Here is a 19073-nt window from a genome sequence, read left to right on the forward strand (position 1 = left end):
ACATGTGTAATTAGACCAAAAACAAAACAAAACACGTAGTCCAGGCCTGGGAGACACCATTTCAGTCTCCTGGGTGAGTACTGCCATTAGGCAGGTTTTTCAGAAGCATAATTAAGGAAAAAAAAACTTTGTCCCCTAAGGGATAAGAATGGCTACTTTTGTCTAATTACGCAGTAGGGATCACAGCTATTCACAGTAAAAGTCCTTTTAAAAGAATGTATTGAGAAAAGATAGGAGGAATATTCTGTGCGGTACTATATAAAGACTGAACATTTATTCAGCCTTTTCCAACCTTTGAAAACAAAAACGGCAACCTAATTTCTTGCTTGTCTAGTATCATTTCTATTTTCCATGGAAACTGTTTTCCAGTTACTCAAATGTAAAAAAATTAAAGCTGCACCAAAACCAATAAAACTCTCTTTTTGCTGCAGGAGATCACAGTGCCAGTAGATATGCCTCCTCACCCAGAATTCATAAAAATAAAATTGTCCTGGTTTGATTGCCATGATTCAGCCTGGAGGAGTATTGTGCTGTTGGGTCCTGAGGCCCTCAAAATGGGACCTGTGTGGAGACTGCGGTTACCCTCAAAGCAAATTGTTCTCCTGTGAACCCATTAGTGACAGTTTATTTTGTGCCGCCTTTTATCCTTTCCTCCTCCTTATCCCTGCTGTTCCTTAGTAAGTTCATAATCTCATTTTGAGGGGAAGTAGTACAGTTGCATCAAAACAAATCAACTAGATCAAATGTGCCCAATATCAACCTAGACCTTCCATTTCCAGAACATCTATACCCTTGGAAAGTAGGAAGTTTTTAGACTGAAACTGAACTCTGGGTTTCCGTTGCTTTATTCTTTTGCCCCAAGCATCTTAACCTCAACCCCAATAAAAAAGGACTTCATTTATCCTTTTCTATTTAAAAGGAGACCTCTGGTTGACTTTCATTCAGGCACAACTAGTGGCAGAGATGGCAGTGAAAGTCACCACAGGGCTCCTTTTCACTGTCTGATGGGTCAGCTGGGATACCCTGCTGGGCTGGGATGGTGGTTTAGTAGAAAGGACTGCACTTCAACCTAGTCTGGCTCTAAATAAAAGAATTGCAGAAATGTAATGTCCCTGTTGACTTGAAGTACAGTTTTGCCTTATTTTAAGAGTAGATAGTGGTTGTTTAAGAAGCACTTTAATCTTAGTTGGGGCGGTGTAAACCTGAGGATGCAGGTGTACTCTATAATTAGCCTTTTTCTGATAGACTTTAGAATTTGAATGGCAGCTGAGCAAGGTATCCTAACTGTCTTTATTTCAGCCTTCTGAGTATGGGAGTGTTTTATAATTATAGTTGCGGCAGTAGCCTTTCCATGGTCTGCAGTTTTGTTCGGGTATCCAGTTACATGATGGTCCAGCCGAAGAAAACAGCTTCTGTAGTGGTCAGCCCAGAGCTATTCCTGCTCTGACAACAGCCGCGCTTGTGTTTTACAGTATGCCCTGGAGCGTTTAAAGGTCATGTGTGAGGATGCCCTCTGCAGTAACCTCTCCGTGGAGAACGCTGCAGAAATTCTCATCCTGGCTGACCTCCACAGCGCAGATCAGTTGAAAACTCAGGCAGTGGATTTCATCAACTAGTGAGTTGGCAACTTCAAAGTTCTTCTTTCAGTATAGTTGGACTAGCTAGAGAAATGAGAAAGACTTTGAATCAGTAAGTACAACAGGTGAGGAGCTTCAGGAACCTTCTTAAAATAAGCAGTTTTCATCTTCCCCTTCAGCTTAACAGTGGTTTTGTTCTCAGGGGCCTAAAATCCTCTTGGTGAGTGAGGTATTTAACTTCTTTGTAGTAATGAGAATTGATGAAAATGGTAATTTGCTGCCTGAACGCTGTAATACCTGTAAATGATAGCTTCATTACTTCTCACTGACTTAACATGACATGGATTTCTGTTTTTTATGAGTTAGTAAAATATATCTAACCGTTGATTGTGAAATGAAGGAAAGAGCAGATGGGATAGTTAAAACCTGTTTTGAAAAAAAAATGTTCATTCCAGTAGATCTCTTCCCGAATACTAAGTGTCAAGTGACCAGGCCATTATTTCTGAAATAATTCTCACTGGGGCATGTTCTGCTCACTTGGGGCGAGGGGTGGGGTAGAGTATAAAAATTGGAAAACCCCAAGGAAGAGAAGCAGGCCTTGTAAAACCCTCACAGCAACTCTTCGGGGGTGAGACAAGACAGTCTATTTGTAGGATTGCTTCAGAGGCATTATCAAAAGAGGGTGGAAAGAGGCCACTCAATGTGGTCCCTAGTTAAAGTCCCTTCTAGTGAATTCTCAGTCTGGACACTTGCTAGTGCTTTTTAGATGTTAACCTCTCAGTGAAGTGTGTTTATTATCCCCTTTTTTGGTCATCACATAGTGCCCAGGCCGTGTTCTGCCCTATGGTCATGGGACTAGTGTGGCAAAGCCAGATGAAAGCTCAGAGTTGTCTTGCCAGGACAACCTCTACTCTTTCCTTCTGCTAGGATCACTAGCAAGTAGAGAGAACATTGACAATGTAGCCACAACCTGGTCCCCTGCCTGCACATTGTCTTAACAGGCAAATTCTCATGCATATTAAGGGGTTGTCTGATTATTTCTTTCATTGACACCCTTTACAGCAAGCTCTAGGAAATTAGGGTATCTGGGTGGCTGTTTAAACCACTTGCACTCTCTCCTTTTGTAACCCTTCTCTCCACATTTCTTGTAGTCATGCTTCGGACGTCTTGGAGACCTCTGGCTGGAAGTCGATGGTGGTGTCGCATCCCCACTTGGTGGCTGAGGCGTATCGCTCTCTGGCTTCGGCACAGTGCCCTTTTCTGGGACCCCCGCGCAAGCGCCTGAAGCAATCCTAAGATCCTGCCTGTTGTAAGACTTCCGTTTATTTTCCAGAAGCAGCAGCCACTGTTGCTGCCACTGACCACCAGGTAGACAGCGCAATCTGTGGAGCTTTTACTCTGTTGTGGGGGGGAAAGACTGCATCGTGGCCCCAGACTTTTAAAACAGCACTAAATAAACTTGGGGGTAAGGGGGGAGGGAAGGGCCTGGGACTCGGGGCAGTTCAGCCTAATGAAAACCCTGTTGCTGTGTCACTGTGTTCCCTTTGGCCTGGCCGAGTTTGATACTGTGGGGATTCAGTTTAGGCGGTGACCCTGTGGACATCCCAGCGGTGGTACTTCGGAGAAACCTGTCTGCATCTGACTGAGCAGAACAAATTGTCAGGTGCCTGGAGCAAAAAGGAAAAAAAAAAAGGACACTTAGTTTTAAAAGAAGGGAAAAGAAGAGAGGATTTTTGCAGACTTTCTCAAAAAATCAGTTTGTGGATTCCAGTAGTATTTATGTTGCGAGAAGCTAATTTTAGTCCATCCAACTGTGCTAAAACTTGGATATTTGTGAAAACTCCTCACTACCATACAAGTATCAGAAGAGCTCTCTTGTTGTTAGCACTTACTGTTTGCAAGAACAGAATACATCCTTTTATCCTTTTATGAAAAATGACAAGCGAAGGTGAAAGAGGAAGGAGGTTATTTGATCTGGAAGATGAGTGAGTGTTCTGATGTGGTGGCGTTTGCACAAAATCTTTATTGGTGTTGAAAACTGGAAAAAATAATGCATCCAGAATTCATACTGTCTTGACAAGAACTATGGTTCTCTGTTTTTAGATATTGTGGAAAATGTTTTTTGCATTTTTCTCTGATTTTATTTCTCTTCCCCACCCCCTTTTCTAAAAAAAAACAACAAAACAAAAATAGAGCAAAATGAAAAGAAGAAGAAATTTTATTAATGCTGTGTGAAAAAATCCTAATCCAGATTGCTCAGCTGTTCTTACCTGACTTGCCGCCTGCATAGGAGCCAATCCTGTTCCTTCCAGTTCACCCCTCTTCCTACAGAGGAGAACTTCCAAATGTTAATTTTTTTCTTTTTGAAAATATAAATAATTACTATTTTGTACTGTGTGGTATCTCTGGTCTTTTGTTCTACTCACCTGGCTGCCCTTTGGATCTGAGTTCTTACGGGATTTTGAAGGCCCAGTTTGATCCATCAGCTTGCAGAGATTATGTATGAAATGTCTAAGCAGAAGGGATTTACTACATCTCCCTATCCTTAAGTTCCCTTTGGGAGCTACCAACATCTGCCAGCCTCTTGTCCTTGAGTATCAGAGTTCTCATCCCAGTGAGGGATCAGTTTCCTACTTTTGCCAAGACAAGTAATGGAAATGAGCTTTTCTGCACTCTATATGTTTTAAGATCAAACCCCAGCTTCCCTATTCTAGCTAAATTCAAAAAAGATCAGAGGGGACATGAATGTGGAGATTAAATAAAGGGAAATTACTGTCTCTGACTTGATGTACTTTCAGAAAAGTTAATGTCAGAATTCCCAGCAAGCTCACTAGCTGCAGTATGACTCTGCTGCCTGTCTCATAGTGTCAGACAGCACAGGACACAGGAATACACTGGAAAATATATCGCTGAATTAGCCAAGTGTAGATTAGTTGACCTTAGATGGAGACTCAACATGTTTCTTCTTTCATTTTCTCCAGTGACTTTAGCTTTTGCAAATTTTCCAGTTTTCATTTATCTTGCCACCCCTAGAATAGAGCAGATAGGACATAATAATAATGTAGTCAAAGATATGGCTAGTTAGAAATGATTCCACTTGCCCTTCTTAGATTCCTAAGTGTCGTGCCTGTGAGGAAGTGTCCCCTTCATGTTCTGGCTGCTCTCCTGTCCTCAACCCTCACTTTCTAGATAGCACACAGATCAGGGAGCAGAGCATACAGTCTGTTTCACCCACATTGTCTGTCAGGTAACTGAATTTGTCCAGCAGTTGTGACTTCTCAGTGAACATTCCATGTACAGTGGCTCATTTGGATTTCCCAGTGGCTTGAGTTTGGTAGAACAAGGGTAGGTAGCTTCTTTCCATTTTATAGATGAGACCAGTTGAAATCTGGAGAAGTCGGGGCCTCCCCGGTGGCGCAGCGGTTGAGCGCTGGGTTGCGAAGCTGCCCGCAGCCTCTGCAGCGCTAGTTCGATCCCCGGCTGCTCCCCGGCCACCAGAGGAGGGTCCCACATGGCACGCAGACCTTTCCTGCCGCCCGCTGCTCCCCTCAGCAGTGTACTTCGGTCCTTCTGCCTGCTCTGCTCCCCGCTCTGGCTCTGGTGAATTCTCTCACCCTCCTGCGCTTCTGACTGTGCCCAGTGCTTGTATAAATAAATAAATAAATCTTTAAAAAAAAAAAAGAAATCTGGAGAAGTCAGGTGATGTGCCTAAGACCACACAGCTGCTGGGGAATAGTAACTCTTATAGTGGAGGACCCAGAAAAGATTATCTAAAGTGGAGGAAGTCCCGTTTCTGAAAAGTTCTGGTATGAAATCCAAGCTTAGCTTCCTTTTTGCGGGAACAGCAAGAGCAGAATTCTGGAAATGTGCCTCTGCTGCCTGGCAGTCAGGGACTCCAGGACAGACCAGGTTTCAGATGTGCTTTTCTCATTCCCAGAAAGCTATGGTTAGGGACTGGTGGGCTTGGGAAGTAAGTCCTCAGGAGGGTAGCAGTCCTGGTACCAAGCTTCTGAACAGATGAAAGTCTCTTCTGGGACTTTCCAGTATTTGTGGACTTCCCAATGTGTGGCTTTACTGCAGCTGCAGAACTGCTGTATTTCAGATACAGGTGAAGCTGCTCGATGCTTCTCCTGTCATTAATTGTATTATTTCTGGACATGTTTGTTTTTGTTTAAATGATACAGTTGAAGCCATCTGGTTTTGACAACATCAGAGCTCCAGCATACTGTTCATAAACCTCTCACCGCCACCACCCCCTCCCTCGGCTCCCCCACATCTGAAATTTAATTCAAGTTAACTCCACAATCTGGGGCATGTGCTGTCACTGCAGAGATGTCCGTGCCAGTGGAACAGTTGGAGATTTCAATTCCACAAGGATATGGCTTATTTATCAAAACAATATTTCAGGCAAGTAGTTTCATAGAACCTTTGGAGTTGCAGTTTCAGGTCCAAATAGAACACCTGGCATCATTCCCTAACTCCCCTCCTCCCCAATTGTCAGTCCCCCTGAATCTGGCCATTCCTGGTCTGGAGATTAAAACTGTGTGTCGTTTTTGGGCATCTCAAACACTTTTTTGGGTTTTAGCAATTTAGAGTAAGAGATGCCCCTTTTCTTAGTAATTTGGCTGATCTTTTAAGTTTTCAAAAAGCTCCCCCTCATTTTTTCTTTTTAAATTCCAGCCAGAGACATCAAGATCGTCTCTAAGGCCAAAAGAGCTCTGACTTGACCACCACCCTGCATTCATTTAGAATCTGGCTTAAACCTATTGAGGGTTCTCCATATTGTGTCAGCCTGTGCAGATGAAAGGAAACAGCTTGTATGTTTATGGGGAGAACAACAAACAGAGGGGGAGTCATCTGCACTTTGAAACTCAGTGTTGCTTTGTTCTGGCTCTGGAGCTCCTACAAAAGAACAACTAAATCCCCCCAACATGACTAGATTGGAGCCTTCAGGTTTATCTTTTGTCAAAGACAAATTCTTGGCTGGTGCCCAACCTTATTTTCCACAACTAATTATCATTTTAATCAGCCTGGGCCTGGCATGTTCTTTTATCTCATGACTTTTCACCGAACTCTGCCCTCCATCATTCAGATTCATTTCTGATGGCTTGCTGACTAATCTAACATTCAGGTGAGTACCGTGGGACTGCTCTTTATGTTGTGTATGCACAAGGTGGATGTGCTCTCCCCCTTTTAATTTCAGAGGTGACCGTGCCACGTTGGGGCCTTTGACCCAACAGGTGGACACCTCGTGAAGACGGAACAAGAAAGCAGAGGGGGGACAGTCAGTATTTGGAATAACGAGCCTGGAGAACCTGAAGCCTTGACCTCCAGATGGAGAGCAGAAACTTGAGTGTTGTTGACTGATGGGATCTTCTGTCGCTAAGCCATTAGCAAGATGATCGCTCCCCCTCTGTAAATCCTGCAATGCCGGAGTGGAAAATGACATCTGGAATACTGTTTGGTTCTGATTCCTGCTGCCGTAGGAAAAAAGAATTGTAGACATGAGGGAATTCCGCACAAGCAACAAAGGTGACAAAGGAGTTGAAGGGGAGCAACTCTAGGGGAAAAACATTGTGAAGATAAAATAATGTGAAACTCCAGTGTGGGAATGTAGCACCAGGGCCTGTGGTTTACCCATCTCACAGGAGTTCTGAACAAGCTTGCCAGCTGGCTTTGCACAGCTCCCGTTTGTCCCAGTTGCATAGCTGGGGAAGGTGATAATGTAACTTTCTCAAGGTCACTCAACCTGGCTCTGAGCCAAGGAGCAACAAAAGGCAAAGGCACAGTTGAGGGACTCAGGCCTAGGACCAAAGAAAAAGTGAAAATTCCAGAGTTTGGCAACAAAGTGGACACACATGCTGGTAACAGTCACTTGAAATGGGGTGCTCATTTACCCTCTCAAGACCCCCTTAAGGTGAAACTCTTAACAAAAAAATAGGGGGTCCCCAACTTACACTTCTTTTCATGCATGAAGAAATTAGACATCCAGGGAGATTAAAAATCAGACCACACTAACGCAGCAAATAAGGGCTGAGTCGCTAGGAGGTGCCACGTATTGGGCTAAGCTGGGCTCAGGAGGGAGGGTAGGACTTCTGCTCTAATTCAGATGAATGGAGGTGGCCAGGGAGGGCCCACAGAAGCAAAGGCCATGACTTTGAAGACTGAAAAGAAACTTGAATTTAGTCAGGAGCTCAATGGTTACCTTACAACAGTGTCTATCAAGTGGTGGAGGCAGAAGCCAAGACTGATGAGGAGGTAAACAACGTAGATTCAGTATAAAATATTCTTTCTAGAAGTTTGGCAGGGAGAGAAGGGAGTCTCTCCCACCTACTCCTAGGAACTTATGTCTCAATCTAGTCAACACATTTATTTTTATCTAGAAGTAACAGTGCACAGGTTGTTCCATAAAATTACAGGACACTTTGTAACTGGTATTTGTTATAAAAGTCATGTTTGTGGAATAATTATAGCTTTTAAGATGAGAAAGGAAGAAAATCACCTTCAACCCTCACAGGGTTTTGAGAATGATTTCCTAAGGACAGACTCATGTTACTGTACTTCTTCAACCTATCCATCTTCCAAGTAAAAGTCTGCTTCACACTCACATAAAGCTTAGAGTGCTTCCATGGGCCAGCGGCTTGTGCAGTGGTGTGCTACTGACAGTGTGGCACGGTGTAGCATGTAGTTCCCAAGAATGTGGGCCTGGCAGGTAGCATTGGCCAGTTCCCATGGTGTGAATACTACCCCCAGCCTATTTCAAACTTGGCCAGGGTGGCGTTATTGAGCAGCATCGGGAAGGACACACAGCTTACAACTACATAGTGGTTCCACTGGAGATACCAGAGCTGTATGTGACCTCAGGAGCACAGGTAATAGCAAAATGTAGAACAATTAGGATGAGATGAATTTTAAGTATTTATTACCTTTGCTGTTAATTGTACATTAACTTAATATTTAATTGGCCGTTTAGCAACCAGTTCTCAAAATTGCTGAAATTTTAACTATTGGCTCTAGAGAGCCAGTGTGAGCCAGCTCCAGCACACCACCGGTGTGGTTTTACATTTGTCCTCCAACATCTGTGCACGTCAGTATTTCCTGCTGTCCCCCAGTACTTTAATGTGCACTTGCCTAGCATAATGGTTGGTAAAGGAAGTACCGCTTCTTAGAAATCTGTCGCTACATAGACATTAATGCATGAACCAAGTCATATTACACATTTTAATTTCTGGGTAAATAAACATTTTACTTTTTAATCTCTTTACCAGTATTGGAAGTGTGTACTTCATTGAAACACTTATTGAGAAGTAAGTATATTCTCTGACTTGTTTACCAGTAGAATCTTTAGTCTTTCCAGGAGATTGTGGTCCATCTTTCCTGCCCCCATTACCTCTGAACAAAAGTTACAAATGAAAAGGACAGATGACAAAAAGAAGACAGTGGCCAATGGGTGATCCCCTGTGTCAGGTTTAAGAACTTTGCTTTCACTTGACCTTTCAAGAAGAGTTTTTAGTACCCTTTCTGATTTCTTTGCTGATGATCCGTTTACACATTTGATGCATATTGTGCCAAGGACTGTGCTAGCTTCTAGGAACAAACCGTGAGTAAAACTGCTCCCTCCCCTCATTGGCACTTAGTCTAATGGAAAGAGAGTGTCCTTAATAATCCCATAAACGTACAAAGTCAGCCCTTGGTGAGTGCTCCAAAAGGCATGGAGAGGGCCCCTCGGCAGGCTGTGGGGATCCATCTTGTCTGGGGACCTGGAAAGAATGCAGTTTCTGCAGTGAGAATGGGAGGACGAAGAGCTGCCGACTTGAAACGCTGGGGAGGCACATTCCACATACAGGGCGCAGGGAAGCCCAAGTCAGAGGCCAGATCTGGTCACATTCAGCATTTAGGGACTTGCAAGAACAGTGGAAAATTAATGTTTTAAGTGGGATGGGTTGTCAAGATCATTTTAAGTAAGCTCTTTGGCCTGAGTATAGAAAAGTTAATGTTAGGAGTGAAACTAAAGGAAGACAAGAGGTCACAGAACTTGAACTAGGAAAGTGGCAGACCTGGAGAAGAGCAGAGGTAGCTGAGAGATTTAGGGGGGAAATTCTGCAGAATTTGGTGATGGATCAGATATAAGGTTTGGGTCAAAGAAGTGACGAGGATAGATTCACCAAAATAGAGACCTATGGGAATGGAAACGAGGAAAACTAGATTATTTTCGTTTTTCTTACTGGTTATGAGATGCCTTGAGAAATCCAAATAGAGGTATCACTTGGCTGTTGAATTCATGAGCCTAGAACCCAGAACAATTGGAGCTGGATACGAGGTCCCAGGAGATACTGGTTTACAGGTGTAACAAGCCTGGAGGTGTGTTAAATCACTGTGGAGAACAGGATTAAGCCCTTAGGAACTCACAAGACCAGTAAAGGAAAATAAGTCACAAAGGGGAAGTGGCCAGAGATACAGGAAGTATTTGTATTAGCACCAATACAAAACTTAGACATCCTAAAGGCTGTCGAATAAGAGAAAGAAGAAAATATGGCTGTTGGAGCTAGCAACATGGAAGCTGAGGGGGACCTTGCAGGGCCACGTCAGGGAAGGCTGAGATCAGGAGTGTGTGGGAGGTGAGGAATGAGGCTGGGAGTACAGGCAAGTCTTTGAGTACTGGCAACATCCAGACAGTGAGTGAAAGGGAAACAACTAGAGAAAGGTGTTTTATTTTGTTTCTATGCGATGGAAGGGAAGCGAAGATGTAAAGCTACTGGAGAGGATTCGGCAGAGAGAACTAGCTCCAGGTCCAGTAGCCAGACGTCAGTATGCCATGAGGTCCTGAGGGTGCTGGAAGGAGAGGGATGGGTGGGCTTTGGCCAGAAGAAGGGGTCCACTTTTTCTGAGTGTGATCCTCCTGCAGAAACAGGTGTGTTTGATAGTGGGAAGTTGAGCAAGTTTGCCTCTGGTGACATATTTTTCAGTGTTAAGCAGGAAATAAGGTCAATGGCCTAGAATTCCTGAGAAAGGGTTGGGGGTTGGAGGCATGGCCTAAACTAGTTGGGGAGGAGTTAGGGTTAGGGTCAGAGCAGGCAATTCTGAGAGTCCAGCATCTTGAGCCCAGGAGCCTGGCTCTGACCTCCCGCCACCACTAGTGATCCTGACCAAAGTATTTGCCTATGTGGCCTTAGTTTTCTCCTCTGTAAAATGGTTGTATCTCAGAGTTCTCATTAATGAGAAAATACATGTCGAATTCTTAATAACTACCTGCCATTGGGCTCCAGAAGGGCAAACTGTCACTAATGTTATTACTGCTATGTAACTCTTGTTGGGTCTAACCTAAGGCCTGTATAGCCTTTTGGGTTCATTTCCTTTGAGGATTTCTGGGAATGGAATATAAATGTGCTATGAGACCCTAAACAGGCACCTTGGGAGCATGAGGATCTTCTGAAGCAGGATTACCTGTGGAGAAAGAATCTTGGAATCTTGTACAGTCCGAGGCTCTGCCCTGTTATGATGTGACGAGAAGGGGGAATCTCAGAAAAGACTCAGTCTGCGCCAAATCTTTCAGTCACTGGAATAGCTCTTTCATTCTTCATTTGTGATCATCACTGTCATCGCTGTTAGAATCTCCCTTAGCCAGGAGTGCTTGACATTAGGCGTGCCAAGGAGAAGGGAAGAGAAAGGCAGAAGCACTTGGGACTGGAGGCATGAAAAAGGGCTTGGGGAGAGGATGGAAATAACTGGGCCCAGGGGCCCTGGGACAAGGCCACAGTGGCCTTTTGAGGATCCAGGTAAAGATGGAGGTGTGCATGCTAAATCAACTCACCTTTCCCAAGCCTTTGTCTCCTTTTGCTTCTTTTTCCCCCTTCCTTCTCTGCCCCCTGTCTATCCCTCCTCCTATGGCATGGAAGCTTCCATTTATTTCTCCCTGTCTTCCTAGACATTTCTTCCCCCCCCCCCCCGCCCCGCCCCGCCCCCAGTCCCACTCACTAGAGTGACATCTTGAGCCTGATCCTGCTGCATTAAAAAAAAAAGAAACTGCCTACAATGCGCCCTCCAGTGCTGATCTCCGCTGAGATGTGGCAGATGGCAGAGCCTGACAGAGCAGCGGCAGCCCCTCCTAGCCTGGGCCTGGGAGCTGCCAAGGCTAGTAAACGGGGCATTTATATACCTAGCCACACTCTTGTATCCCCCACCCACCCCATCTCCCCAAGCCAGCTTTCATCTATTGCAGATACCACCAGGCAGGTTTTAGCTGCCACTTGACCTGCATCCTTCCTTTCTACCTGTCCCTGTGAAAGACTCCCACAGTAGACACCGAGTACAGAGTTTATTGGTGAGTCAACAAGATTTACTGGTCCGGCCTGTGGGTATCCCATGTGCTTGGTCCTTCTCCAGATGTGGAAGAAATGGGGCACACAAAGCCCACTGCTCAGGACTCTCCCTCAGGGTATAGACCAAAACAGTTCACACACAGTTCCCGGGGGTCCAGCCAGGGGTGACCAGCCACCAAATTGCTGAGAGATTGCCTGATCAGGTGGAGGTGCCAAAGACCAATGAGGTGAGGACTGGTTAGTGGGACCAGGACTGGGTCAACGTAAGGCAGGCAGAGCTCTGGGCAGGCTGCCCCAGCCTGGGGAGTGCTTGGCTGATAGGGTATTTAACTCTGCTTCTAAATAAAGACCCTTTGACCACCTGCATTCTCTGGACCTTGTGTTTCCAGGGGAAGAATGCAGATGAATGCCCTCAATGCGCAGGGAGGAACTTCTGGAGTGCAGAAGTGGGATTCTGGCTTCATGGGGCACTAAGAATACACGCAGGGGCCCTGTTTCTTGGCCACTGTGAAGGAAAACACTAGATTCCTTTGTATAAGTGTCATCTCTCGTGCACCCGACATACTTCTGACCTTCCCCGTGAGTTTTTACCCCACACGTTCCTCCTGCAACACAGAACGAGAGTGCCCGTGGCATCTTCTCCCTCCTTCCCACACAGCCTTAGCCAGGATCACCCAGGGCTGTGGGCTGGGCCTGTGCCTAACACAGCTCCATGCTCTCCACGTCCCGCCCCACACAGCCCTCTGAGAGACACAGGTCAGCCCCACTTTACAGGTGAGGAAATTCATAGATGGGAAGACCAAGTTGCTCAGCAACCCGCCCAAGGTCTACAGTTAGGAAGTGGCAGAGCAAGGAAATGAGTCCAGGCAGCCTGGCTCCAGAATCCGTGTTCTCAGCCCTGCGATGCACAAACCACCCTGCAAAGAGAGAAACTGCTCTCTGCTTTGACCCCAAGGTGGGCTCCCCAGGACTAAGCCATTCCTCCCCTTCCACGGCCGAGAGGGAGACTGGGGCAAGGAAGCCTGGGGTAACGGCAGAGCAGTTACTGGGGTAGGAGCCAGAGGTCCTGGCTTTTACAATAACTGATTCAGGGTGGGCCCCAGGAATTGACCTGGATCTCTGAAGCCCTTTCTAGATAAGACAACATACAATATCAGGGACATGTGGGAGGAGGGGTGGCCATTACCCCATGCTGCCGCCATCTTCTCCAGCCTTCACCCTCCCCGCCCCCCTTTTCCTTCAGGTGGGCCTGGGCAGGTCAGAGCGCAACAGTGTGGCATCTTGGCTCCCCTCGCGGCCTCTCCCACTGTGGAGGGAAGGGATGCTGCCCCCAGCACGCTGTCCAGTGAGGCCTATCGGAAGCCCCTGTGCAGTCTGGTGTCAGGACACCTGGGTTCAACTCTCAGAGGAAGGCCCTCCTGCCTCTGCAGAGCCTCTAAGTCAGCTGACCAGGGCCACACATCCCCAACCCCATGGAGTCACCAGCATGAGGGGAGACAGGGCGCCGGGGCCAGTCCTGTCATTCTGGGAGGACAGCCACGTTCCCTGCTGTGACAGTTCCCAAGCTGACAGCTCTCCAGATCCAACCTGAGTCAGCGAGAGCAGCAGGCTCTTAGCGAGGCCTGTGGCTGTTGGGGAGAAGAGAGGAAGCACGATGGAGTGGGAGCTGAGGCCAGATGCTGGCGGAGAGGAAGGGGCTGGGAGGGCAGCAGACAGGCCCACGTAGGGGCACTTTATTCAACAGAGGGAACTATAGCGCCGCCTCAGTTTCAGCTTGGGAAGGAGCCCCTTTGGGGTGTGGAGTAGCTGGGCTTTGTGGCTGCTGCTCGTCCCCTTTGAGTTTCTCCTTCCTCTAGCTCTGTCCTCACATCCAGCCACTGACATCCTACTGACCTCAGCAAACGTTTCCTTTAGGGCGACAGCTCAAGTGCGAACCAGGACCTCTTCCCCTGGATCTCCTGGCACCACGGAGACCAGCTGGGACTTTCAGAGGTTTTATTAAACAATATTTGTTAAGTGAATAAGTGCTGAGGGAGAACAGAAGGGTATTAGCGTATGATGTCCACAAGGCTTAAAAATAGCCCAGCTTACAAACTCTGGGTTTCTGAGCCTGTCCCTGCCGAGGCCTGGCAGGCTCCTGCCTGGCCTGAGCTGCGGCTTTCGGCCTTCGTGGGGAGGAGCCAGTTGAGGCCCAACACCATGGTGGGGGGAGGGGCGCTCCTCACTAGTCCCCCAAAACCACAGGTTCCCTCTGCTGCCCACCTAAGTCACTCCCTTTCATGTCCACTCCCTAGGAGGATGACACCTTAGGGAAGACCTGTGCGAGGGACAAGTCCTGCCTTGTGGATGCACAGCTGCCCCCGTTTCCTAAGCCAAGCCGGATCCCGAGTAGCCAGAGGCCACCCTGCTCCTACCCAGGGCCTGGGGCTTGGGAAGACTCAGACTGAGCTTAAGCTGTCTCTGCTGCTCTCAGTGAAGGCACAGAACCAACACTAACAGCTTCGGTTTCAAGAGCCAGTAGTCTGCTCCCGAGGGCCTGCTTTGCCCACTCCCCGCTTGGCTGTCGAACAAGCCAGAAGCCTGGGCCACACAGGCTGTTTCACGCGGTTTGTGCCTTTTTGCCCACCTGGGTAGGAGAAATGCCTGGCAACCCTGGTTCCCTGAGGAATGAAAAGGCAGCCACCACCCTGGCCTGTCAGCAGTGCCCCTCCCATCACAGGCCCCCTTCTGCATTGGACTTTCGAAGCTGTGTTGTTGCAGGTAATTAAAGGGTTTTAATTAAATTAGAATCCCATCTGGCTGGGATCAGTCAGGCCCTTAACGAGGATTGTGTGTCACCAACATCAGAATGTGGATGGGGACTCAGACGTGCCGGGCTGAATTTGGGGACTGAGGCCTTTCAGTTGAGTAGAGAATCCTTCTGAGCCCTAGGGGGCTCCCTGCAATGAGCAGCAACTTGTTCCAGCTCCAAAGATGGAGGTTGTTTGCCTCAGCGCAGTGAGGGTGGGAACTCCAGAGCCTTCCCTAGTCCATGCTTGCCTGTGAGGCCACAGACCTTCCATGACGTGTGACCAGACATGCAGGTGGTATCTCGTTCTTGCAGATGAGGAGGATGAGGTGCCCAACACCGTCGCATCTGGTAGAACTAGATTTAACCACCAGAAATAGAGACATTTGATAGAAATAAGATAGGCATTTGATTTTTCTCTAAAGTCTAAAGGTGGGCAGACTTGGATTGGTATGATATTTCTATTCCACAAAATTTTCAGAGACCAAGATTTCTTCCAGATCACTGCTCTGTCCCTTCTGGGGTGTGGCTCTTATCCCCAAGTCTAAGATGGCAGCTAGAGCTCTGGCAATCACATACGTATTCCAGGTGGCAGGATGGAGGTTGGAACATAAAAAGAATGAGGGGATATAAAACAGGCAAAGGGCATACATCAACTCTCAAGATTTCTGGAAGTTGCTAGATAACTCTTTAAGCTACGTGTCGCTGCCAGATCTTAGGCATGTGGTCCTAGGCGCGAGGGAGGCAGAGAAGTGTATTTCAGGGAGCCATGTCCCCAGCTAACAATGGCGAACTCCATTACTATGGAGAAGGGGGAAATGGATATTACAATCAGTTGCCTCTGGCACAGGACAAGAACCCAGGTCTCCTCTCCCTGGAGGTGGGGGGCGGCCCTTTCACCTGACCACACCAGGAACAGCAAGGCTGATATTAACCTAAAGCCACCTCCAAAAACAAAAGAGAAGTTGGGCCTCCCTGGTGGTGCAAGGGTTAAACACCGCACTATGAAGCAATCTGCAGCCTCTGCTGCAGGAGTTCAGAACCCTGGCTGGCCAGGGAGCAAACCACGTGGCGCAGCAGACCTGTCCTGTCTTGCCCGCTGCTTCCTCAGCAGTGTACTTCAGTCAGTCTGCCTATTCTGCTCCCCACTCTGTCTCTGGTGAATCCTTTCACCCCCCACACCTCTGGCCTATACCCCAGCTCTTGTATGCATACATAAATAAATCTTTAAACAAAAAAGAGAGAAGAAAGTAACATCCATTGAGCAAATGGTTTCATTTTCCCAGCAACACTCCAAGGTATATACAGTAGATGCTTAGTTTTTCCGCTAAGGAGCCTTTAGAAGGTTATGCCATTTGTTCAAGTCCACCCAGCTAATAAACCCCAGGCCCGGGATTGGCACCCAGAGGATATTCCTGCCACACCAATGTGGCCTGTTCATTGGCAGCCTGTGTGGTTCCAGAGGTGCGTGCTTGTCCCTTGGGAGCCTCTAGCCAGGTGGCTCTGAGATGATGAACCAGGAGGCTTTGAACGAGGCGTCTTCATGTGGGTTGTTATCAGGTCAGCCATTCACTTGGCGGGTCAAAAACAAACCAGGGCCCCGTGGAGCCAGAACTCAGCCCCCAACTTCTGGGCACCAGGTCTCCTCTGACATTTGTGCCTTGGTGACAGTGGCAGCTGTTACTCCAGGACTTTGGCATATCAGCAGGTACCGCCCCCACCCAAGCTTGCCTTTGCCTCTCTGCACCCGTCACCCCAGCCCCCAGTTCTCCTGGCAGTACCGCAGGACTCAGAGTCTTCAGAAGTAACATTTCTCTCTCCCACTCCCAGTCATGACATTGGCTCGCTGCCCAACAGAGCAGCCGGTTCACTGTGTATGCCTCAACCCCCCATCCAGACCCACATGGTAATCCAGGCCCTGGTCACCCTTGACCTTCAGCTGCCTCCACCCCATGCACACCCTCCCCCTGCTTCCCTGCCTACCCACCCACCTCGTGTGCATCTCCTCGCCACGGGAGTGTGCCGCATGCAAGGTCACCAGCATTCCTGCCAAGGATGGGGACGGGGTGACTCAGTTCCCGCTTGCTCATCCTGGGGAAGGAAAATGAGAGGGGAGGGAGGAGAGAGGAGGGAGGAGAGACCCAGACACACACTTGCTTTTGCCTTAAGCCTCATGGGGAGGAAGAATCTGCCTTGCTGCCAGCTGACCTCAAAGCCACGGGGGACAGTCTCCCCATCCGAGGTGGGACACTGAGCACTTCCTTAGGGCCGACGGGCAAAGGTGTTATTTTGATGCCCAGAAAAGAACAAATTTCCACCCTGCCTCCATATTGTAGGTGTTGCCCTCAGGGATACTCCAGTCTGATGAGGGAGGCTCTTGGGGTCCCCAGTCTAGTGGGAAGATACAGAACTGTGTTCCCAAAGAGCCCTGATCTGGATGACTTGTGCAGAGGCCCTATTCCCATAAAGTAGACAAGGCCCCTGGCCCTGGGGCAGCAGGACCACGGGGCCAGCAGCCAGTCACTGATGGCCTGAGGTGCCAGAGGGCCCTGAAGGCCGTGGTTGGGGCGAGGATAGGACTTCAACTTCTCCCTGGCCTAGGAGCAGGCTCCTCCCAGGAACTGCCCTCCTGTGAGTGTTTGGAGAGTGGACGGTCAGAGCGCTTCCAGGACTTGGGGGTCCAGCTCTGGGGTGGGGGGGACAGGCGGTGAGCACTGCTCACCAAGGGAGCGGAGGTGGGAACCTGGGTAACCAGAGGCAGTTGGCCCCTTGCCTCTGAGGATGAAGGAGGCCGCAGGAAGCATCTGGTGATGGCAAGAGCAGGGCCCAGAGGGCTAGTCCAAGAGAATTACGATTCGGGAGGAAATCTGTTAGCAAGATTCTAGCTGAGAAGAGCCGCCGGGTTGCGGGGAAGGCAGTAAAGGGGGATGAAGCGGTGGAGTGTGTGTGAGGGTGAAGTGAAGTTATTAAAATGAACCCACCCCCCATGCTGGCAGGACTGTGTGCCAGGCAGGCTGGCCCTCCAGCTGTCAGCAGCATCTGGCTCTCTGCAGGAGTAGAGGAGCCAGAGCGGGTGGGTCAGAGTGCCCCCAGGCCCTGCTGACAGTTCAGCCTCCGCCCTCCCTCCCTCTCTAGACCACGGGGCCACGGGAGGTGCCTTGGCTGGTGTCTGAGGGGTTCACACATCTGCAGGAGGGAACGCAGCAGCCCAGCAGGGCCTGAGCCCCTGGGTCTCTCTGAACTCTGAGCTCTGACCCAGGGTGGGTAGGGAAACTATGGCATGGAGGAGAGGGGGCAGTCTCCCGGATCTCTGCTCAGGACAGATGACCCCAGCAAGCTGTGCAGGGGAAGAAGCTGCCATAGGAGTGTGGGTTCACTTCTTGTCCCCTTTCTGGGTCATTTCATACAACAAGGTGGCTGCTGGGCCCCATCCCGCTCTGCTCTGCAGTGCAAGAGGCCTGGTCCAAGCTGAGTGATGGGGGCCAGGGGAGACAGGCTGGGAGTGGTGAGACCACTCCACCCTTGTGCTGGGGCTCCTTACTGTGGCTGTGAGGCTAAAAGGGAATCAGGGGACACAAGGGCTGACCTTCCGTGAGAGGTGACCTCGAGAAAGCACTGTGGCCTCGGTAGTGGGGCCCCTGCTTTGTCCTCGCTAAGCCCCAAAGTGCCCAACTGACTTCCAGATGAGGAGCCACTGGCAGGCCCCTCTTCTCCTCTTGGCTGGGGCAGAGGAATGGCTGTGTTCACAGCCCTGCCTATCCCTAGTCGCCTGGCTGTCCCTTCGCAGGTGTCAGCAGACTGAAAATCCAAAGCCTCTGGATCTCTGAAAGAACCCTTGGCAGGAGAAGCAGGTGGAAATCACAGTTGGGAGGAGCCAGAGGAGTCTCATGCTCGGGAGCCAGAGCCAGAAAGGAACTTAAAGGCTGTGTGTGAGTAAGAGGGGTCCTCAGGTGGCGCCTGGGCCAGGAGAACGATGGGCACCCGGGCACCCGGGTGAGCACGGTGGTCTCAGGCCCTCCCCAAGACCGACGGGACCAGAAACTCTGGGATGATTGTGCTGGGCAGTCTTTGTTTTAAGGAAGCCTCTCAGTGATTCAGAGGCCCAATCTCAGTTGAGAACCTCTGGGCTGGGCCTGCGTCTCATTTTATAAAACAGAAATGGAAAGAAACCCAGAGAGGCATGAAGTCACCCAAGGCGCAAAGCAAATCCCCGCTGGGTCACCCGGATGGCAGTCCAGGGAGAAGACCCTGGCTCACCCGTCCCATCTGCCAGCTCTTCCTTCCCAGCTGTTCTTGCAGATGCAGCCCCCACCCCCTACCAGAGCCAGGCGCCCTGCAGCTCTAGTCTCAAGGAAAAGTCCTGTGGACCGCCAGGCACCCAGCCCCTTC

General features: G+C 48.9%; 1 protein-coding gene across 5 annotated transcripts in view; it reads left to right on the plus strand.

Annotated features, from left to right (window-relative positions):
- The window catches only part of SPOP (speckle type BTB/POZ protein), a 65186-nt gene extending 60829 nt beyond the window's left edge, over positions 1 to 4357 (plus strand). For all 5 annotated transcript variants that reach the window (XM_037494896.1, XM_054689576.1, XM_037494897.2 and 2 more), the window contains 2 exons: positions 1473 to 1615; positions 2729 to 4357. In XM_037494896.1, coding sequence (XP_037350793.1) covers positions 1473 to 1615; positions 2729 to 2873 — 288 coding nt within the window. In that variant the 3' untranslated portion in view covers positions 2874 to 4357. The remainder of the gene's footprint in view (positions 1 to 1472; positions 1616 to 2728) is intronic.
- The last annotated feature ends 14716 nt before the right edge of the window (positions 4358 to 19073 follow it).

This window comes from Talpa occidentalis, unplaced genomic scaffold, assembly GCF_014898055.3.
Source record: "Talpa occidentalis isolate TD23 unplaced genomic scaffold, MPIMG_talOcc4v2.1 talOcc4.7, whole genome shotgun sequence".
Lineage (NCBI taxonomy): Eukaryota > Metazoa > Chordata > Mammalia > Eulipotyphla > Talpidae > Talpa > Talpa occidentalis.